The sequence below is a fragment of the Punctularia strigosozonata genome (genome assembly GCF_000264995.1).
Source record: "Punctularia strigosozonata HHB-11173 SS5 unplaced genomic scaffold PUNSTscaffold_5, whole genome shotgun sequence".
NCBI lineage: Eukaryota > Fungi > Basidiomycota > Agaricomycetes > Corticiales > Punctulariaceae > Punctularia > Punctularia strigosozonata.
In genome coordinates, this window is record NW_006767437.1 from 1,346,117 (window position 1) to 1,366,554 (window position 20,438).

The 20,438-nt window shown below is 59.6% G+C and overlaps 7 protein-coding genes across 7 annotated transcripts in view; 1 reads left to right on the top strand and 6 right to left on the bottom strand.

The window, feature by feature from the left end:
* Nucleotides 1-756: 756 nt before the first annotated feature.
* Nucleotides 757-3,621, bottom strand: PUNSTDRAFT_86319 (uncharacterized protein). The gene is made up of 8 exons (XM_007383037.1): nucleotides 3,359-3,621; nucleotides 3,066-3,294; nucleotides 2,974-2,994; nucleotides 2,759-2,911; nucleotides 2,587-2,702; nucleotides 2,334-2,529; nucleotides 2,165-2,275; nucleotides 757-2,113 (listed from the first exon to the last, which is right to left on the bottom strand). Exons 1-8 carry the CDS (start codon nucleotides 3,410-3,412, stop codon nucleotides 933-935), a joined length of 2,061 nt encoding a protein of 686 aa, XP_007383099.1. The 5' UTR covers nucleotides 3,413-3,621; the 3' UTR covers nucleotides 757-932.
* A 198-nt stretch (nucleotides 3,622-3,819) lies between these two features.
* PUNSTDRAFT_66822 (DNA/RNA polymerase) lies at nucleotides 3,820-6,726 on the bottom strand (the record flags this gene model as incomplete). Its single annotated transcript, XM_007383038.1, has 18 exons — nucleotides 3,820-4,177; nucleotides 4,283-4,496; nucleotides 4,561-4,670; nucleotides 4,732-4,810; nucleotides 4,861-4,880; nucleotides 4,919-4,991; nucleotides 5,039-5,126; nucleotides 5,173-5,188; nucleotides 5,248-5,294; nucleotides 5,345-5,377; nucleotides 5,451-5,480; nucleotides 5,536-5,882; nucleotides 5,942-6,020; nucleotides 6,086-6,199; nucleotides 6,261-6,296; nucleotides 6,353-6,453; nucleotides 6,514-6,525; nucleotides 6,579-6,726. The coding sequence occupies 18 exons, from the start codon at nucleotides 6,724-6,726 to the stop codon at nucleotides 3,820-3,822; spliced, it is 1,905 nt and encodes a 634-aa protein (XP_007383100.1).
* A 202-nt stretch (nucleotides 6,727-6,928) lies between these two features.
* PUNSTDRAFT_101770 (sterol-binding protein) lies at nucleotides 6,929-7,777 on the bottom strand. Its single transcript, XM_007383039.1, has 5 exons — nucleotides 7,682-7,777; nucleotides 7,544-7,621; nucleotides 7,308-7,475; nucleotides 7,164-7,250; nucleotides 6,929-7,103 (listed from the first exon to the last, which is right to left on the bottom strand). Exons 1-5 carry the CDS (start codon nucleotides 7,709-7,711, stop codon nucleotides 7,077-7,079), a joined length of 390 nt encoding a protein of 129 aa, XP_007383101.1. The 5' UTR covers nucleotides 7,712-7,777; the 3' UTR covers nucleotides 6,929-7,076.
* Nucleotides 7,778-8,115: 338 nt separating this feature from the next.
* On the bottom strand, nucleotides 8,116-9,421 carry PUNSTDRAFT_52021 (aldolase). The gene is made up of 3 exons (XM_007383040.1): nucleotides 9,191-9,421; nucleotides 8,830-9,111; nucleotides 8,116-8,751 (listed from the first exon to the last, which is right to left on the bottom strand). The coding sequence occupies exons 1-3, from the start codon at nucleotides 9,299-9,301 to the stop codon at nucleotides 8,218-8,220; spliced, it is 927 nt and encodes a 308-aa protein (XP_007383102.1). The 5' UTR covers nucleotides 9,302-9,421; the 3' UTR covers nucleotides 8,116-8,217.
* A 557-nt stretch (nucleotides 9,422-9,978) lies between these two features.
* PUNSTDRAFT_125865 (Maf1-domain-containing protein) lies at nucleotides 9,979-11,714 on the bottom strand (the record flags this gene model as incomplete). The annotated part of the gene is made up of 2 exons (XM_007383041.1): nucleotides 10,156-11,714; nucleotides 9,979-10,022 (listed from the first exon to the last, which is right to left on the bottom strand). The coding sequence occupies exons 1-2, from the start codon at nucleotides 11,360-11,362 to the stop codon at nucleotides 9,979-9,981; spliced, it is 1,251 nt and encodes a 416-aa protein (XP_007383103.1). The 5' UTR covers nucleotides 11,363-11,714.
* A 1,377-nt stretch (nucleotides 11,715-13,091) lies between these two features.
* Nucleotides 13,092-16,920, top strand: PUNSTDRAFT_125866 (MFS general substrate transporter; the record flags this gene model as incomplete). The annotated part of the gene is given in 13 exon segments (XM_007383042.1): nucleotides 13,092-13,203; nucleotides 13,277-13,287; nucleotides 13,356-13,585; nucleotides 13,754-13,855; nucleotides 13,875-14,264; nucleotides 14,365-14,386; nucleotides 14,463-14,599; nucleotides 14,664-14,789; nucleotides 14,853-14,870; nucleotides 14,936-14,985; nucleotides 15,064-15,070; nucleotides 15,145-16,330; nucleotides 16,392-16,920. The coding sequence occupies 12 exon segments, from the start codon at nucleotides 13,092-13,094 to the stop codon at nucleotides 15,455-15,457; spliced, it is 1,518 nt and encodes a 505-aa protein (XP_007383104.1). The 3' UTR covers nucleotides 15,458-16,330; nucleotides 16,392-16,920.
* A 1,007-nt stretch (nucleotides 16,921-17,927) lies between these two features.
* The window catches only part of PUNSTDRAFT_125868 (uncharacterized protein), a gene marked incomplete at both ends in the record, with an annotated part of 4,541 nt that continues 2,030 nt past the window's right edge, over nucleotides 17,928-20,438 (bottom strand). Inside the window, 8 exons of the mRNA XM_007383043.1 lie at nucleotides 17,928-18,086; nucleotides 18,140-18,490; nucleotides 18,680-18,811; nucleotides 18,980-19,185; nucleotides 19,318-19,536; nucleotides 19,699-19,816; nucleotides 19,873-20,012; nucleotides 20,081-20,358. Of these exons, the coding sequence (XP_007383105.1) occupies nucleotides 17,928-18,086; nucleotides 18,140-18,490; nucleotides 18,680-18,811; nucleotides 18,980-19,185; nucleotides 19,318-19,536; nucleotides 19,699-19,816; nucleotides 19,873-20,012; nucleotides 20,081-20,358 (1,603 nt within the window). The remainder of the gene's footprint in view (nucleotides 18,087-18,139; nucleotides 18,491-18,679; nucleotides 18,812-18,979; nucleotides 19,186-19,317; nucleotides 19,537-19,698; nucleotides 19,817-19,872; nucleotides 20,013-20,080; nucleotides 20,359-20,438) is intronic.

Consider the following 20,438-nt stretch of genomic DNA (forward strand, 5'->3'; position numbering starts at 1 on the left):
ACTGCGATCCCACCGAGGTTTACTTCTGGCTGGCCACAGCCTCGATGTGTCCATCATACTAGATCACGCTCGAACTTCCGTGCTCTTCGAGGGTTTTGAGAACATCACCTGCCCGTCTTCACTTGTCGGACGTCTCAGTCAATCACTACTATCATTCTCGCCTACGCCTGCACAGCTGCGACCTAGGCTACTACGCTGTATCTGTCGTGTTGCCACATTCGAGCAGGCCACTCGGAATCGCTGTGAGAAATGCTGAGTTGCTTCGTACATGGGAGCGCTCACATCAATTGGACTCGGCGCAGTGATTCGACGATTCGGCCGTGATTTAACAACTCCACAAACATCTCATCTGCGTTACATGATTCTCAGGACTTTGCTTCAGTGATGTTTGGGTGATCGCTCGGTCTTAAGCTGATGACGCACATAAAAATCATGATTCAGGTGGTATTCTCATCCGCACATATTGGGTACTTATCCAGACGAATACGGACTGGTATAAATTCGACTCAATTAACAGAAGAATGCGGTTTATGTCCAGGATTAGCTTCCCGAGCATTCGTCGATTTCATCATATACTCCGGAATCAGGGTGGTGACAAGACAGGATTCGACAAAAGGGGGATGCCCTCTGGCTTATACCTTGGAGGTGATGACAATCAAAACAACAGGTTCGATGCCATGCACTGTTGTGATATCCCAGGTGCCAGAAATGCCTATGGGAGACATTGATATCCCCAGCCCAGCCAGTCAACTAGTTCTCCCGTGTGAGCATTGCGCATGACTAGGCTACTCCGATATGCTACATAAAGTATTACGACCAACTAATAATACAGCACGGCCATTTGCGTGTCGTGGTCGAAGTGAAAGTGCGATAGCTCTATCGAAGACGGTTTTGAAGATGTATGACAAACGAACTGCTCTGACTTGGCATGTTTAGATGTATTCTCCGGACACGGACGGCCGATGCGTGGCGCGAACGGGCACCGCAGGCAAGCCGCGCGGGCCCGACAACGTGCGCGTGTGCGTGCTCGACACGGACGCCGCGCGCGAGAAGGAGGCGCCGCTGCCGCGGTTGACGCGGTTCATGTCGACGACGGGGCGAGCGGACGCCGCGCGGGGGCGTAGCGACGCCGGGACGTCCCTCGACTCCGAGTCCCCGCGGAGCCGGGTCGGCGTGTACGGCGAGCCCATACCCCGCGCGTCGCTCGTGGCAGCGTTGGTGACCAGGCTCGCCCAGGCCGTCGCGCCCAGGGCCTGCGGGCCGTCACGCTCTGCGCGGGGTTGGTTGAAGGCCGTCGCGTTGCTCTGCTGGCGCATGAGGTTCCCGAGTATCGGCGAGCCGTAAGAGCCGTACTCGCTCGTGGGCGAGTCCGCGGACGCGTAGCTTAGCCCGCCCACGGAAACGTTGCGTGCCAAACCTTTCGACCGCTCCTGGACGGAAGATCGTGACAGGAACATCGACGCGAGGGATTCCTTGCGCGAGACTTGCTTGTTGTCGGACGACACGTCTGAGGGGAGGGCAAGTTGGCCTGAAGGGCCGAGCACCATCCTGGTGGGTGGGAGTTGCGAGGCGGAAGGTTCCCTGCGCAGGGGCGAACGTCCTGCGCGGGGAGGAGGCGGCAGCGAGCCCAAGGAGTCCGCAGACTGTTGGCGCTGGTGCGGGTAAAGGGAGGACTGGTGTGCCGGTTCCGGGATGCTGATCTCCATGCTGAGTTGAGAGGCCGGGGTGATAGGCCGGGAGATGGCCGAGATCATGCTCGCGCTATCCGAGCTAAGGCCCTGGCGGTGCCCAGTAGGCCGCAAGAGGCTCCGGGTCGAGGACACGTCACTCGAGGAGGCCGAGTGCGAGACGTAGGGCACAATCCCCCCGCTGTGCTTGCGAACGGTGGGCGCACGGACGGTTGAGGCCGGTGATCGCGGGCTGGCCGGGAACTCGAACGCTTTCGCACTCATGGGCGGGGCAGCAAAGTGAGGCTGATAGTCTTCCTGCTTCTCCGAAGGTCCCCAGGTGCGCTCGGCATCCGTCTGAGGGCCGGAGGAGCCCCGGGTGGTGCCGGTAAACGCGGGGCTCAGCACACGCAGCGTGTTGTAGATGAGGGTAACGTTTGCGAGACCTGAGTAGGGTATAAGCGCGAGAACAACCATTTCTGATAGTAGTAGCGGACCAAGGAGGAGGGAGCAAGCAGTGCTGAACACCATAACACCCCACGATACACGGAAGCCTTGAATGAATAGCAGCAACGTAAAGGATACCGGCAGCAGGAGAATGAGGTATGCTTTAAACGACACGAGTTTTAGATTCAGCGTTCGCAGATTTTATGCACGAGAACTCACCCAGCGGGTACCAAAGCATCGAGGCAGCAATTGCTCTGATAAATCGGTGGTACTCGTCGAAGCCGTGTACTTGACCGCTCCAGCGCTGATGCGGGTCCAACGAGAAGCTGATACCGCCGCGGATAGACATCGTTCCGCGAATGACGAGGAAAATCAGAGAATACAGAATCGCAGAAATCAGAGCAGTGACGAAAATCTGAGTGATGGATTCAGAACCTTGCACATATAATTTCGTCATAGGAGCATAACCTACCGGAAGCAAATGCAAACAAAACTGATAGGCGGGATAAGCAGCAGATGTGCCGCACGCATACGACATGGAACCATACACAGGACCCCGGGGAGGCGAGACAAAAGCGGGGACCACGCCTTTGAGAACATCGTGAACAATCATGTGAAGACAGAATCCCGACGCATACACGTACCCACGGCAAGGGCACCAGCCCAACCAAAAGTAACCGCGGCGATGTTGACCCACACTGGTTGCTTGTACCGCAGCACCAACGAGTTGAAGGTGTGCACCGCAACAAGCGCTGTGAAGTACGCCGACCCGAAATCGCCGACGCCCATCAAGGTAGCTGGGTAAAGTTGAGCTCTTCAGTTCCGGCGCTCGCATAATGATGCATAATGGATTGCCTACCCTGGGTGGTGCATATCGAGCCTGTGAAACACGGCGATGTTCAATACAATGGCATGGCATCAACAGAGTCCCGCCGATGGAAATAGGCGCACCTTCTTGAATTCCCTTCATCATCACCCAAGCGCCTTCCATCAGCCCAGCGGTGCAGCTGATAAGGTTGCTCAAGAGCAAGCAGCCTGCGAACAGCCCAAGCTGCGTGCGGAAGAAGATGCGTTCACGGGCGGGCTTGACATCTGACTCCGGGGTGATCAAAGTCCAGGCAACGCGGGTCGCAAGGAAGAATATGGCCAGGATAGATAGGCAGGAGCATATGAAGATGGGCTACACGTTGAGCTCGCGATTAGAGACGCATGCTTTGTCGGCAAGTGGTTTTACTGTCACGCACCACGATCGCGGCCACTTCTCCCGAGGTGAAAGCATGCATAGTTACTTGTGACATCGCAAAGGGCGGAAAACACGTTGAATTACGAGTAAGGTGTCTTGATACTGTTCAACAGCAGTTCGCAGCGTCGAGCCGGCACCAAGACAGTCGAAACTAAAGGGGTCGTGAAGAGCAGTCCCAGACCAAAAAAGAACGAAGGGAAAGCTGTCTAGGAACCAGGAGGAGAATCGAACGAAGATTAGAGGGAGCGTAAGCGTAGCGGGAGCAGCCTCGGGGGAGAGGAAGGAGACCAGCCTGGCCTGAGAACTTCACGATCATGTTTGATATTGAGGCGGAAAGGGGGCGGTCAAGACAGTAGTGAGCTGACCCGGTAACCAAGAACAACGTCGGCGAATCTGATGATTTGCACCCACTGCCGCATTGTACCGTCGGCTCACTGATATGGTAATATGCTATACATTATGTCATTGGCGTGTAAAGAACTTCGCGATGCCCTCCTGCTCCTTAGCGATCTTTGACTTGGTCTTTGCAGTGTTTTTGCCTCTTGCTTTCGATGTTGGAGGTACCACACCACGATTGGGTTTGATCTTGGGTTTCGCAAGCTCCTCAGCAAAGTGGAAATCATCGTGCTCAATCCTCAAGGCCGCCAACGCGTCTCTTCGCAAATCCTCGTCCTCCAGCCCTAAAAGATCTGCAGGCAACGCGATCCGCTTACCGCATCGTTCGCATGTGAACGATGATTGCAAAGCACATGAGTTGTCGCCAGTGTCGGAAGGATCAAGAGTATCTTGAGTGTTGGGATCACTCGGGGCTGTGTTGTCGCTGTTGTGACGTTTCGCGTGAGGCGGGGGGAAGTGATCACCATCAGCCCGACGTTTGCGATGATCCTCAGCCTGGACGTTGCTGGGCTCTTGTATTTGATGCGACGCTCCACCGAAGAAGCCTTCGATATTCCGCTGACCGTCCTCCATCGTCTCCACGCCCGTGAAAGCAAGCTGGACGGCCGTGATCTTCACCCGTGGAGAGTCCCCGGTGCCAACTAGCTCCTTCCACAGCTTATCCCCAGCAGCAGCGATCACGTCGATCGTGAGATTACGCGTGAACGGAAATGGCCCCTGTTTCGACCGACTCTGGGCGTAGCCTGTGGAGTGGCATAAGATGAGCGCCCATATACGGCGCCGCACCACCTGTTGAGTATGCCTGACCTTGCCTGACGTGGAGCACCAGCGTCTTGGGCCACAAGCCCGGGCGCGACTCTCTAGCCTCGTTCAGCCGCAGAGCCAGTTCCGCAGCGAGGACCCGAATCCAGTGATGACTAGCGGAGACACATCAACATGTTGTCGCGGCGGGGTGTGAGAGAGTATGTTCGCGCTCACCCCTCTGAAGGCTTGGCCACGGGCGTCGCAAGGTTCTTTGACGCCAACATGCTCTTGTTCACGATCGACTTCTCCTTTACTGCGCAGCACGCGGTGATTTAAGGTCACGAGTCATATCGCCGGACATACCTTCGGAGCGATCGATGCCGCTGAAGGGACGTGTCAGGACCAGTCAGTCCGAAGGGACAATCGTGTGTTGTACCGTAAAATCTCATAAACCCAAAGACTTTCCTCTCCGAACTTCCGCTGCATGACATCTGCTCAAAGGTCAGCACTGACTTGGTGAGACAAGTCGCATCGTCGTCACCTAACGACACATTGAGCAGGTCCCCTACCGTCGTCGCATCGAACTCCTGAGCAAGCGCTTCACCCAGCTTTCCACCAAGATTCCTTATCTACCATATCCATGGTCAGTGGTGGGTATAGCTTGTCAGCTGCGACAGAGACCTTTTGGAACCTATACGCGCACAGTGAGAAACATCAAACCTATGTCATGGATGATCAGTTGGCGCTCACTTCATCGGACGCAGATAGTTGGGAATGGCGCTATTGCGCAGTATAGTCTGAACATATGAGTGGTGATCCCCTTGCCGCTTCCCAAGAGCAATCTTACTTGACTCATGGGTTTCCGGTAAGACGCTGCGAGCTGTGTTGCCGGCCAAATATATTCGCGGGTCAGCGTTCGGTTCGCAGCAGCAAGAAGGAATTAAGGTACGAACCTTTGCCAGGAACTTATTCCTAGCAATTCCCTGTCAAACCGCGTCAAACCCATGGCGACCGATTGAATTTCGGTGAACGACATACTGCGGACGTTGTATATCCCAGTTTCGTGTGTATGTCCTCTCGGATTTTCTGCATCAGCTCCGCTGCGAGGGATAGGGCGACGTCGTGCCATGTCGTCGCAGCGTCGCAGTCATCATAATCTTCGTCGCTATTTTGGTCATCGTCGTCGGTCTTCTCATCGTCGACAGGTTTGATGGGCACTACCACTCCCTTTCCTGACCAGTCTATGGGCGGCGGCGGTGGTAGTCGGCTGTCGAGGCCATGCGGTGCGTCTGGCGGAACACGAGCAAGATAAGGGTATCGATCCAACATCATATTGCGTACGGGGAGGGTGAAGTCAATAAATGCCTCGTCAATTGATGCCTTTTCTTCCGTAAGGAAACGCGATTAGCATGGGTGGAAGGGATATATGAGCAAGCTCACATACCGACTTCCCCCTCCGGCACCCCCTCCTTGAACATTGCCGCGACCTTCATGCTTTCTCGACGATAATGGTCCAGAGACACCTTGTAAGGGTTGCGTTCAGCACATCCGTCGTCTTTATAGTGGTACCACCGAGGTACTATGGCACCTTGTGGGTTCGCGTATCGGGATTAGGCCAGTATCCGGGCTCCTTCGCGCCTTCCTTGTACGTCGCGACGTGTACGCAGATTAGGTCAGGACACTTCTCCTTCGCGTCGCGTGCCTGGAGGGAGACCGGTGTGAGTCGAGCGAAATGCTGCTGAGGGTGCGCGATAGAGCCCCACCTTGTCCATTCTGCTGATACCATACTTTCGAGCAGGCTGGGGGGGCATTGTATCAAGATAGGAGTGATATCGTGGACACAAATTGAACGCACATAGTTCACCGCTATCAGCATATCCCACTGCTGCACAACCAAAGGCTTTGCAGGATCGATCCCGAGGCGGACTTGCTCGCATGCGGCATAGAACGCGTCCGCTGGACGCAGAAGCCGAGTCAGTTTCCCCGCTCATCCCGTGTATTGTTGCGAGCACCTACAATCACAAAGCGCTGCACGCATCGTCAGGCGCTTTCGATAGGTGTAATCGTCTTGTACCACCTACCGATGACGCGCAAAGGATGCGACACGCCCGGCGTTTGAGAGAGCAGGTGGCGGTAGGTGATCACCGGGTTGAGGTCATCAAAGTCGGCCTCTGTAGCTTTCGCCTTGCCCTTCCAGATAGCATTGATTCGGGAAGGAGATGTCAGCATATATATACACTGTCAGATAGACCGAAGACGAGGAAGAAGCAAAGCATCTCCAATCTCGGTCGTGATTTGTCGAGGGAACGCGCCATCACGTGCGTGTCTCGATCGCGGACACCGGGAACGTCGGGCCCGCCGGTGACTCTCGTAAGTTGCACCGTAGGCTTTGTCCAAAATGGATAGGTGATACCAGGCGCTCGCATAGGGAGACACGTCGTGCATGTAAGTCCGTAGAACACATGATTAATTCAGGTAGTATTCAGACGAAATACAGACGCAAAGCGAATCGCGTGCAAGAGGAAAACGAAGGGGATAGGCTGACGGTATCGGTATGATATACAACGATACGACGTAACTCAGAGCTTTGCTTTGCCCTTTGCAGTCTGATGTATTCAAAGCCGCATGAGTAAATGCTCAAGAATGCTCGCGGCATATAAACGCACCTTCAACACGCCGTCCAGCTTAGTCGCGAGCATCATGTTACCCTTTGTCTTCAGCTTGCCGGTCATGAACGCCTTCTGTCCGTCAAGCTGTACGATGAGGGATTAGCGTTGGTTTCGAGTGAGCACCACATGGGGGCAGCGCACCTTGCCCTCGGCGAGCTGCACAAATGTATCATCGGACAAGATGATGGCGACGTCCGGCTTGGGCTTCGCCTCGCCCTTGTAGACCGTCCCGGTCTTCTTCATGTCGATCGTCCACACGCCCTCCTTGCCCTCCGCGTTCTTTATGCGCAGCTCGAAGATGCCGTTCGTCTGAAAGACGAAGAAACCGGGCACGTCAGTCCATCCGGCCTTCGTGTAAGATAAAAAGGCAGACGCACCTTCTTGATTTCCTTCTTCTTCTCCTCTTCGCTGTACGTGCTGGTGACTTGTGCCAGCTGGGAGATGATGTCCGAAGCCTGTGTGGTACAGCTCATTCGTCAACTCGAATTCTCGCGAACTACGGCGGTTGGACGCGCCTTGAATCCCGGGATGTTGATGTCAGACATGGTGGGCGAAGAGGAAGAAGGTCGACGTGGTCAAAGGAAGGAAGAGGGCGTATAGGTATAGGTGGTAATCTCGCGAGCAGAGTCCCCTGCGCCTATGACACCGTCGCAGTGAAATAGGATATCGCGTTCGCATGTGATATCCCCATCCTCCCCAGAATTCTCGCATGTGATCCACGCACTGGGTGCAATACCATCTCTCCGGGCGTTCTAGCAGCCCCATCCTCGTCTTCTCATCCACCAAGATGCACGCGACGGCCGAGGGCTACAGATCTAGTCGGCCCGCGACTCTGCATACGCATGTGGACGTGCTCTCTGGAGTATGTAACATCTGGACGCCCGCACACCCTTCATCTCCCGCATTTGCATCGTCCGACGCTTTGAGGAACCGATAGTCAAGGGTACCCCGTTCAACTGCACTATTGGCATTTGTGAAACCAGAACAGAGATTCGGTCCATACGCGTACAAGACCACAGGGGCGGAGAGGTTACCGCCCCTTCTCCGCTGCTCACAGCGACTTTTCGAGCTCGATCAGCTCCCATAGCGCTCCCGCCTCGGGCCCAAACTTGTTTACGTCCGCGCTCTTCAACGGCCCCCTCACCTGCGTCCCGCCATGCCCAAACGCCTTGCTCACGATCGCCTTGATCCCGCCCACCCCGCCCACCTTCGCGACCGCCCAATCCGCCCTCCCCAACCTCTCCTGCAGCCTCATCGCCTCCTCGACCTTCCCCTCCTTCCACAACTCGTACAACCTCACGTGCACCTTCGGACACACGTTCACGAGCGCCGTGATCGCCCCCGCGCTGCCCGACAACAGGCCGTGGAGGAACACGTCCGACTTGCCCGCAAAGACGGCGAACGAGGACGCGGGGAGGGCGGCCGTGAGCCGGTGCAGCTTCCCGACGTTTCCGCATGAGAGCTTGGTGCCGACGATGTTCGGATGCGCGCCGAGCGCGGCGATGAGATCCGAGTCGAGGTCCTGCCCGGCGGTGACGACCGGGAAGTTGTACACCATCGTCGGGATCGGCGACGCGTCCGCGACCTGCCCCCCACGATCATCGATATGTCCCCCCGTCAGACAGGCACTACCAAAAAAAACATAAAACTACAGAACACGCACCTCGCGGTGGAACCGGAGCACGTTCTCGCGCGTCATCGCGGGCACCCACGTCGACGGCGTGAGCACGAGCGCGTGCGTCGCGCCCGCCTCCTTCGCGTCTTGGCAGAGCTTGATCGTCTCGCGCGTGCTCTGCGCCCCCGTACCCGCGATCACGAGCGTCTTCTCGAACCCGTTCGCGTCGAGCGTCGAGCGCGTGAGCCGGATCGCGTACTTGCGCTCGTCGTGCGAGAGGTGCTGCGCCTCGCCGTTCGAGCCCTGGACGAGGATGCCCGTGACGCCCGCCTGTGTAGATCCCGATCCCCATTGCGATGAATAAGAGCCCGATGATGAAAGTCAAAATGACATGCGAGGGCCCGTTTACCTGCGCGAGCCTGAGTATGTGCGCCTTGATCGCCTCCTCGTCCAGATCTTCGTTCTCCTTCATGAACAGCACGGCGGGGACGTACACCCCAGATAATGGCGGCGTCGACATTTTTGTGCGTCCGAGTCTCGTAGTAGTAGTAGTAGTCAGAGTTCCAAAAGTCCACCGGTTATGTATACCACTTTCTGTCCCCCGCGCCGCAGCGCGATACGATACGATCAAGGGTCATATGCATGTGGTCGCGGCCCGCCCCCTCCCCTCGCGTGCATCGACGGGACTCCGCCCTCGATAACGACAGATCTTCACGAAAAGTCGCAAGCACAGCCACCACGTGGCTATCATTGAATTTGAGATCATCGATCTCGCCCGTGGTTCACCCGCGCAACCCGCGCGGATGCGCCGGACCCTTTCACACTTCACGATCAAATCGATGGCCCGTACCGATGTATTTTCTTTTACTTGTTTCGCTGGCATCGACCACCACCGCATACCTCGCCTTCCCTACGCAAAGCACGACTTTTCGATCAAAAGCATGTCAAAATACGGCCGAAGACGTGCGGCTACGAAGATCCACCGTCCTGACATAGTCTAAAGTACGAGAGGGTGCGACATAGGGTGGGTACACAGTACACAGTAACACAGGAGCCCGCGTGCGTGGCTGATACAATACGAAGACTAGTCATACACACACAGAAGCGAACGAAGAAACGGAAGACGAAACCCTGAGTATAGTCCACAAACGGTAACAGGAAGAGGTATCAAGCATTAACAAGACGAAGAGACGACACTCATGCCCGCGCGAACCACGCGCTCGCGATGTTCATATTCACATCTGTCATAAAACAAGGTCAGTACCACCCTTCAACCGAGTCATACACTCTCATGACTCACCCTTCGCAGAGTAAAAAGCGGTTAACATAGCGCTCACGCCCAAGCGCGCAACCCAAGCGCCCTCGCTCCCGCACCCGCAGCGCCTTCCCATCCCCTAAACCTCTCGCTCCTCCCAGTCCTCTCCCCCACATCCTCGCTCCAGCTCGCGCCGAGCTCGCTCTCGTCCGAGTCGGACCACCGCCGGCTCATCCCGCGGCTGCGCGCCCAGACGGACACGAACAAGATCCGCTTCAGCTTCCGGTTGACGAAGAACCAGTGCGAGGACCATAGCAAGCCGCCGCGCCGCTTCATCCGTATGCCCACCCGACGTCCGGCGGGGATCGCGCGTCCCTTGCTGGTCGGCGTCGCGCTCGACGGAGGCGAAGACGAGTAACCCGACGCGTACGACGGCACGGGCGGCACCACGAAGCGCTTCTTCTGCCGGCGGCGCGGGCTCTTGAACTGGGCGCCGTCCGGCAGGTCCCCGTCCTCCTCGCCGTCGGACCGGGGCGCGTCGTGGTCGAACTCGAGCTCGAACGCGAACGTCGCGTCTTCCTCGTCCGACTCGGTCCCGTCCTCGTCGCCGACGCTCGCCGCGTCCCAGTCGTCGTTCTCCCCCTCGTCGTCGTTCGCGAGCGGGTCCGAGTCCAGGTCGGGCGCGTAGGCGTACACGTCGCAGTCGGCGAGGCCGATCGCGTCGTCGAGCGCGCGGAAGAGGGCCGGGTGCGTGCTGCTGCTGATCGGCGGAGAGAGGAGGGAGCCTGCGCCTGCTCCTGCTCCTGATGATCGCGTGGGGAGGGAATAGGACAAGGGCGAGGGGTAAGAGGAGAGGAGCGACGGCGGCGGGGGCAGGTCGGGCGAGGCGGAGGTGCCTGGGTAGGAGGACGACGGGGCGGAGAGGGGCGCGGCGAGCGAGGCGGAGAGGGCGTGCAACACGGCGGCGGCACCGGCTTGCTCGCGCGAGAACTGGGCGGGCTTGACGTCCGAGAACTCGTGGTCGGGGAAGGCGGCGTTGAGGGTGGCGATGAGGAGGTAGAGCGTCTTGCGCGCGGACTGGCGGGAGAGGGGCCCGAAGGGCGTGTCTTCTTCTTCAGAGACGTCGAAGAACCCGGAGGGGGGTGATGAGGAGGAGTGGGCGTGGTCGTCGGCGTAGGCGTGTTCGAGCGACTTGAAGAGCTTCTTATCGCGGTTGGTGGGTTTGCAGCTGTAGGCTTCGAGCCGGGTGTGGACGCTGCAGTCGGGCCCGTCGTGGGTGAGAGCGCGGGCGAGGGCGGAGAGGGCGGGGATGTCGATGAACTTCATCGTCGTGTGTCGCTCCTGGTGGAGGGGCGGTGGTTGCGGGATGTATGCGGGAGTGCCACAGACCGGCGGCAGGCAGGAGGAGGAGGACTTGGGCGTCGGTGGGACGAGAAGGGGGGTGTGTGCGAGATAGCGCCGCGGTCAGCCAATGACGTGAGCCCGCGCTAGCCGCTTTTGGCAGGCGCCGTTGCGTTTGGGTTGGCGGCGAATGGCAAACGTGCAAAGAGTGGATGACTTCCCGTAAGATCTGGAGCGACAGAAACACAGAATAAACAGTTCAAACCCCGATCTGTGGGTTATGCTGTACGTTTATGCCCCCGTACGGTGTGGGGCCGAAATAGACATCATAAACGCGGAGGTCCGTTGAGAAGGGCTGAGCAGCGAATGAGGAAGAGAGAAGGTCACGTGTATGACAAATTCCTGTCTGTAAACGGTCATTTTGGTCTGGAAGGGGGGGTCGACCCCCCCTTCCAGATAAAAGGTCTGTACGAGCGACTTGTAAACCGATAACTTGGCTCGTTGATGCCGATTTTTCGGCATCGCTCGCTTAGTGGATTTGTAAGCGAAATCTATTCTATTCGGCCTTACAGATCCTTACGGGAAGTCACCCAGTGGGAGAGCAGGGGGAGGAGGAGGAGGAACGTGGTTATCGTGCTCCACAGGCGTGCGTTCTGGCTGGATTTGTGACATGCTGGGGATGCGTGCGTGCGTTCGGACGACGGGGAGTGCGGGACGTGCTCCGGGCAATTTAGGCATTTGCATACTTACTCAAGTGAAATTTCTCAAAAAGTTAAATTATGTTGTATGAAAGCTCCGCCCGTCCCGGGCTCCCGCGTTCGTGGTTTGAACTCGACTGTCGCAAGCACCAATGCGACCGGTGGTGACTTCACCGCATCACAGCCAGCTATGCATTGCAAAGTGCGCGAGAGCTCGGGCAATGGCGCCATGATCTACCTGAGCACTTGAAGTGCAGCAACAGGCAAATAATCTGGCCGCTACGGAGGCTTCGCAACCCTTTTGGCCCATATGGCTTTACCGCACCGCTCACAAATAATCGCCGCCAGCGCGCTCGTGCCGAAGGTTCTCTGCGCCTGCATCGGCGTATCAGCAGGCTCCCCAACTTCCGTACCTTATCGGTGCGCCAAACTGCACGTATTTGGTATCGACGGAGCGCGGCAACCACGCCATCGGGTTGTTCCGCTTTCGGAAAACAGGTAACTCCAGCATGTCGTTCGCGCTTGGCCACTGCACCCTAATAGACTCATAACCAGAGGCACCTGTGACTGACATTCTGGATAACGAAGATGCAGGTAGAGAGGATAGTCTCCTGCACATTTACTGTCTCAAAGGCGACTTGGGTCCAGGTCTGTGACATACACCTGTAGGTCGATTCTTTCCGAAGCTTGCTCCTATATGCCATAGTGATATGACGGTTGTCCAGGGGTCCCGAGGCTGTGACGGGTCCTCCGAGCGGATGGATTTTTCGATAGACTGACGGAGCAGGTAAACCACCGTGATCGGAAATGGACCGAGTTGGACGTATTTGCGACCATCGCGCACGCCTTATAAAGATCAGCCGGCCGCACCTGGCTATTAGCTCCTTGGTATATGTATAATGCCAATGTGAGCGCTGGACCCCCCCCTCGTCTCGCTCGTAGTCTTCGACGGAGTTTCCAGTTCGCGACGGCTCGGAGGGACGTCCATTTCACGAAACTGAATCTGGCGACACGATATGTCGTCGCGCAGCGCCAGCGTCAGCGTCGAGAAGGGTCCGCATTCGCCTTTCCACGAAGGCGTCCACTTTGGGAAGGTCCATGAACTCCTGTTCATCATCGTCATAAGCTGTGAGTAAACTTGCGAGAAAAGCCGTTTTGCGAACACGAGAACTTGATCTGAATTCCGATTTTTTTTGAATAGGTGCACAACTGGTAAGACGGAACCGAGCAGCTGCGCAATAGAAACCGCCCGATTTGACGCACGCGACAAGTTCACTCAGGCCAGCCTCGGTCAGGTCGTCGTACCGCTGGAGATCATCGCCAAGTCTTTGGGCACGACCGACCCCGCTCAAGAGTCATGGACGATCGCCGCGTACTCGCTCACCGTCGGCACGTTCGTCCTGCCAGCCGGCAGGCTGGGCGACATGTACGGGCACAAGAGGGTCCTGCTCGTCGCCTACGTCTGGTTCGCGCTGTGGTCCCTCGTCGCCGGGTTCTCCGTGTACGCGCGGTCGGTGATCATGTTCGACGTCTGTCGGGCCATGACGGCGGGCACCATGGCGAGGCACGCGATGGCCTCGGTCCAGAACGACCACGGCCACCACGCGAACTGCGCGAACAGGCTAGCGAATACCGCTGGGCCACGGGGGGGGGGGGGTTGATGGTCAACACGCAACAGGAAAAAAAAGGGACCCGGCGCACAAGCGCTCACCTCCGACCAGAAATCCGTTGGGCGCGGCGGCGGCGAAGACGGCGAACGCGTAGTTCTTGCGCGGTCCGGGTACGTACGTCCGCCCGAGGATGGCGACGCTGTTGACCAAGATGGCCGCGGGCGCGATGCCCTGCTACTTCGTCATCCCCGCGGACGATATCCTGGACGCCCCCGACCCCGAAACGGACGGCGGCGCGTCGACCTCGTCCGGTGCGTCATCGGCGCCCTCCGACGAAAGTACGGCGGGTCCTCGGTTCGACTGGCTGGGCGCGGTCCTCGGCATCGGCGGCCTCGTGCTCGTCAACTTTGCGTGGAACCAGGCGCCGATCGTGGGCTGGCGAACGCCGTACGCGTACGCGCTTCTCGTCGTCGGCGTCGCGCTCGTGTGCGCGTTCCTGGTCGTCGAAGGGCGCGTGCACGGCGCGCTCGTACCGACGACGATATGGAATCGCCATATCAGCATGATGCTGGCGTGCATGTGAGTTTTTTTTTCCACGAATTTTTTTGGCACCGGCTTCCCGAGAGACTGGAAGGGGGACTCACCGTGGTTTTTTTTCCGTCTCGTTTCGGTTCATCAGTGTGTTAGGCTGGGCTACATTCGTGAGCGGTCGTTTTAGCCGCGGCAATGTCACCGCGTTATCTTCGTTCTTCATGCCGTATCTTCTTTGTCGCGTAGGGAATCTGGAACTTCTACGGCACCCGGTTCTACATACAGATGCGAGGGTACACGCCGCTCGGAGCCGTCGCGTCCTTCACGCCGGTCGCCGTCGCGGGGGCGATAGCGACGGCCTTGACCGGCTTCCTTCTACCAATGTGCGTATATGCCTTTGTCGCACGCACGCACACACTCACTCTTGTCGCGTTTTTCCTGTTACAGTATCGGTCCGTCGCTGCTCATGGTGGTCGCCCTTACCGCGTTCTGCGTCGCTACCGTTCTGTTCGCGATCGCCCCGGTGCATCAGACGTACTGGGCTCTGACGTTCGTGAGCACCATCATCGCGCCGTAAGCGATCCGTTCACCACGCGAGGCCGTGTCGCCCACCCGCTCACTTGTTTTTTGGGCCAGATTCGGCCAGGATATGAGGCAAGGATCGCCTGCTTCAATCGTCTCCGAGTCTGGCATATATGTTGACGAGGATCGTATGGCAGTTTTCCGGCGGCTTCACTCGTCGCGAGCAATTCCGTTCATCGACATCAACGTGAGCTCATCTCAGCTTCTTATGATCACGAAGGCGCGTTGTTCACGATATATACCTTGATCCGACCCCCGAGAACAGAGGGAATGTACGTGTCGCGGTCTTACTACTACTCCTCGGCGTCCCCCCGTAAACTGGCCCGTTGACCGGTATGTTGTGCAGCGCCGCCAGCCTCGTCAACACCTTCGTGAACTACTCGGTCTCGCTCGGGCTGGGCTTCGCGGGCACGGTGGAGACGCAGCTGAACCGGGGCGGGCGGACGAAGGCGGACGTGCTGCGCGGATATCGGTCCGCGTTCTACCTCGGGATCGGGTTCTCGTCGCTCGGGATCGGCGTCGCCCTGCTCAACCTGGCGCTGGACTACCGCGCGGACAGGAGGGGCGCGCACGGATTCGACCCGGGATCGGCGCGGGAAAAGCGGCGCGGGGAGGAGGAGGGCGCACCGCACCACGCCGGCGACGGAGCTCGCGCGTAGGGGGAAGGAGTGTGGGACCGAGGTGCGAATAGAAACCATCGTTTAGACGTCTCGATGGGTGGCCGCGTAGAGGTGTTATATACGAGCATTTCATAGAGACCAGTCCGGTTTATGGTGCGGCAAGTGTGTATAGTGACGGTATTGTATGTGCGCCCAGACGTTAATCGATGATGCATGTCGCGGATACTCCCAGGATGGACGGGTAACGATTTGAACTTGTCGGCGCCCAAGGCGATATACTTAGCCCGCCGCCCCTCTCCCGACCAATCCACCCGGGATCTACTCACAGCGGAACGGAGCCAACTCACGCCCAGGAGTCAGGACGGGACATGCCCCGCGCACAGTAGCCCACTTCGTACACCCACACCGCCCACTCTACCCGGCCCCGGGCGTTCGCCATGGACAGGAAAGCGCGCCACTCGTCGGAGCGCCCGCCGCCGCCGAGCTCGGACTGTGGCACAGAAGAGACGGCGGATAACGAGAGCGACGATGGCGCGCACCAGGGCCCCGGCGCCCCACCCCCGACGCCGATCCCAAAGCTGCAGCTCGCCTGCCTCGCCCTCGTCCTCCTCGCCGAGCAGACCGCGTTCAACTCCGTCGGCCCGTACCTCCCCGCCCTCCTCCTCTCCCTTCCCGGCGTCGAGCCGGCCGACGTCGGCTTTTACGCGGGCGCCCTCAGCACCGCGTTCGCCGTCGCCCAGCTCCTCACCAACTTCTTCTGGGGCTGGGCGAGCGACCGCGTCGGGCGCAAGCCCGTGCTCCTCCTCGGTACCGCGCTCACGGCGGCGGGCTTCGTCGCGTTCGGCATGTGCGGATCGGTGGGCGCGGCGATCGCGGTGCAGGCAGCCATGGGCGCCGTCAACGGCAACGGCGGTGCGTTATCTCTCTCTCTCTATACATCTTACCTACCCCGCCTGACATGCACCCGCGATAGGCGTCGTGAACACGATCATGGGCGAGATCACCGACGCCTCGAACCAGAGCCGCTCGTTCCAGTATCTCCCCGTCGTCTACGGCGCCGGCGGTCTCCTCGGCCCGCTCATCGGCGGCGCCCTCGCTCGCACCGCGCGCCCGCTCTCGTCCTCGCCGCTCCTCGCCGCGCACCCGTTCCTCCTCCCGAACGTCGCCATCGCCGCCCTGCTCGGCCTCGACTTCCTTGTCGTCGCCTGCTTCATGCGCGAGAGCCGCCAAGGCGTGCGGCCCCTCTCCGCCCGCCTCCGCGCCCTCTTCCGCCGCCCGTCCTGCCCCAAACGCCGCCGGCTGGCCACGATCCACATCGCCCCCGGAACGGCGACGACGACGACGTCGGAACGCACCCCGCTCCTCCACCCGCGCCGCTCGCTCGCCTCTATCGCGCCCTCGCTCCTCTCCCGCGCCTCCTCCCTCTCCCTCTCCCTCCCGCCACACCGCCACAGCCCTCCGCACCCCTCCTCCACCATCCCCTTCCGCTCGCTCCTCACCTTGCCCACCCTCTCCCTCCTCGCCACCGCCCTCCTCTTCAACCTCGCCCTCACCACGCACGCCACCCTCTTCCCCCCCTTCGCCGCCCCTCCCCCCGCCCGCCGGCCGCGCCCTCTCCGCCCCCGAGATCGGCGCCGCCCTCGCCGCCTCCTCCCTCGCCGGCATGCTCCTCCAGCTCGCCGCCTTCGTCCGCATCCAAGCCGCCCTCGGCTCCATCCGCGGCGTCCGCGCCTCCCTCGCCCTCTTCGCCCTCGCCTTCCTCCTCACCCCCTTCGTCGCCTGCCGCCCCTCCCCCCCTTCCTCCCGCCACACCAAGGCGGAGGCCCTCTTCTGGACGGAGCTCTCCGCGGTGCTCCTGTTGAGGACGGTCGGCACCGTCCTCGGCCTGACCACGCTCGCGCTCCTCATCACCAACGCCGCGCCCTCCCGCGCCTCGCTCGGCGCGCTCAACGGCCTCGCCCAGACGCTCGCCGCCGCCGGCCGCGCCCTCGGCCCTTTCGCCGCGGGCGGGCTGTTCTCCTTCGCCACCAGCGGGGGAGGCCGAGGGATACTCGCCTGGGCGGTGCTCGCGGGCGTCGCGGTGCTTGGCGCGCTCGTGACGTTCGGGATCAGGGAGGGCAAGATCGACGTCGATGACGAGAGCGACGAAGAGGAAGAGGAGGAGGAGGAGGAAGAAGAAGAAGAGACGCGGCTTCTCGGCGACGAGGAGCAGATGAGGGCGCGGTGACCCATTTGCCTCAGGTTTCCTCGTATACTTGAGAGAGACAGATATCATCGGTTTGTAGAACTATTTAGTCGTGTATTTGCTTTGTCGCCCCGGAGGGATCTCACACATACTATATCCACATTTGTAATAAAACCCCGCAAAACGGTTTCTTCTTTCGCGAAGAGAGAGAGGAAAAGTCCAAACGGCACACAGCAGAAAAGAAAGCAAGCGCGGAACACATGGAAAAAAACAAACGAGAAACCCAGCCAGCAGACCCCAAAATAACTTGCGCCCGCCACCCCCTTACACCGTCGCCCGCCCTCCGACGTTGTCCTCGTCCGTCCCCATCCCCATCCCCGCCCACGGATGCCGCATCCCCGCCCCGTCCATCGCCCCGACCACCGCGCCCGGCCCCAAGTTGCCGACGTACGTGTACGCGAGGTCGGTCGGCGGCAGGTCGAGCTGCCGCAAAAAGCTCGTCCACGTCTCCTGCAGGTTCAGCGGCGGCCGCGCACGCCCCTCGCCCCCCTCGCCCCCTCCCCCTCTTCCTCCTCCTCCTCCTCCTCGATCGGCGCCCCTACCCCCGCCCCTTCCCACGACTCCGCGTCGCCGGACGTGGGATAGGGCGACCCCCCGATCGGGGTGCGCTGCGCCGACTCGGCGTGCTGCCTGTAACCCGTGCCGGTGGTCGTCGGGAAGTCGAGGAGGCTGCTCCGGGCGAGGGAACGCAGGCGCGCGTACCCGACGAGGTGGTCGTCTGCGGCGGCGTCGAGCCGCTCGTCGAGCGCGTCGAGCGCCGAGGAGCGGTCGAGCGCGAGCCCGGCTAGCTTGCGGTCCGCTTTGCGCATCAGGCGCTGTAAGATCGGCTGTAGGAACGAGAAGAGGGTGGAAGGATCAGCGTTTTTTTTTCGTCATTTTTACGGTCGGAGGTAAGGAACGGGAGAGAGATAAGGAACAGGGCGGTTCGATTGAACGTGACGGACAGGCCCGGGTCGAGGTTAAGGTACCCCGCGCGCGAGGGAGAAATGGGCCATCGTGAAAACAAGTCGACTTACCAGGAACTTTGCGGGTCGCCCTTTGTGCGCGGCGACCTTCTCGAACAGGTCGCACGCCTGCTTGAGCTCCATGAGCGCCACGTTCGACACCTTGCTCCTGGGCGCGTGGGTCACGACCGAGGCGAGCATCACCTGGATAGGTACAAACAACAACAACAACAGAAGAGAAGGGTTATGATTAGCCTCCGCGCTTACGCAATCTCCGAGAACAACGAGGGTACGAGCAAAGAATAGAATAGATAGAAAAGACGGGGAAGGGGTAGAAAAATAGAAAGAAGGCGGGGAAGTAGGTTTACGCACCGCACTGGAGAAAGCGTGGGACCAGAGCTCGCCGCATCGCGCGAGCTCGGCGGGGTATACCTCCGCAATCTCCTTGAGCGTGTTGAGGATGTTGCACGCGCTGCGGTAGGCGGCGAGGAACGAGGGCGCGTACGGGCTCTTGAGTGGGTCTGCCGGCTGATCGCACACCGCCTGTGCAAAATAGCACCGGTGGATGTATAGCAGGGCTGGAGGACGGGCAAACACCGCACGCAGCGAGATCCGGGAGAGGATAAGATAGAAAGAGATATAAAAGGGTGGACGTCAGAGAAAGAGAAGGCGAGGACGTGAGAGAGAGAGAGAGAGGAAGGATTGCGCACTTTGGTCCCGGTAGGAACGGGGGATGAAGTGGTGCATGAGCGTGCCAAAGTCGGCCGCGCTCGGGCTCGGGGTTACGCGGGAGTAGAGGGGCATCTCCGCGTCGCGCACGGTGCGGTCGAGCGCGAGGATGGTCGCGTACGCGGGTGCTTTGGCGGTGAGGATTCCGTGGCACACCGGCACGAGGCAGTCTCGGGCGAACCGGGCTTTCCAGGCGTAAACTGCGCGGGCGGTGAGCCAAGCACCGGGGAAAAAAGGCAGAGAGGAGGAAGAAGAAATCAGTTTAGGGTGACTGCGAGCAGGAAGACCAGATGGAAGGGGATACGCAGGGAGGAGTGGGTTTGAGCGCCGGAGGGAACGGGGCCGAAGAAGGGGGGACGTACGTTCTGATGCGATCGCAGCGAGGGTGTCAGCCCCGTACGCACCGTCGACGGTTTCGTCCGGTAGCGCGCAATCGATGAAGGCCAAGTCGAACGTCGGTAGTCGCCCGGTCGCCAAGCTCTGTGGAGAGAAACGTTAGATATATTCCTGAATATATGTGCAGCGACTCCACCGACCATCATACAATCCGTGAAACATATATGCCAAAAGAGCGATCTCCGCTTCTGAGCCTCATGCGCACTCAGCCGGAAGCGTGAGCAGTCGCGATGAAGCTCCAGGCTCTGCGCCAGTTTTGCGCTCATGCCCCTGAATGCCCCTACAAAACCGACCATCGTTCAGAACACCTTTCAAGATGTGGTTAAACGTAACATATGGGCGACTTACAGGCACCCTCAACGCTATCCTCTTCCACTTGCAGCGATTTGTGCGTCGCCATGAAGCTGAGCGTCTGCACCGTGCTCACGCACGGCGGCCTGTCGAACACCGGTTGGAGGTTCAGCGCCGCCCGCGACAGGTGGATGTATCGCGTGGACTCTTCGTCCTTCTGCCTTTCGTCCTGAGGTGGAGGCGGGGGCGACCGAGGCGACGAGGCGGACGACGGCGGTGGCGGGCGCGAAAAGTCGGAGAAGACGCCGAGCGCGAGGATCGCAAACAGCAGCGCACTGCCGTGTGGTAGTAACGGGACCACAGCACGCACGGTCGTCAGTTCGCGGGCTCTCGTGTGGGCGGGGGCGCGGGGGGG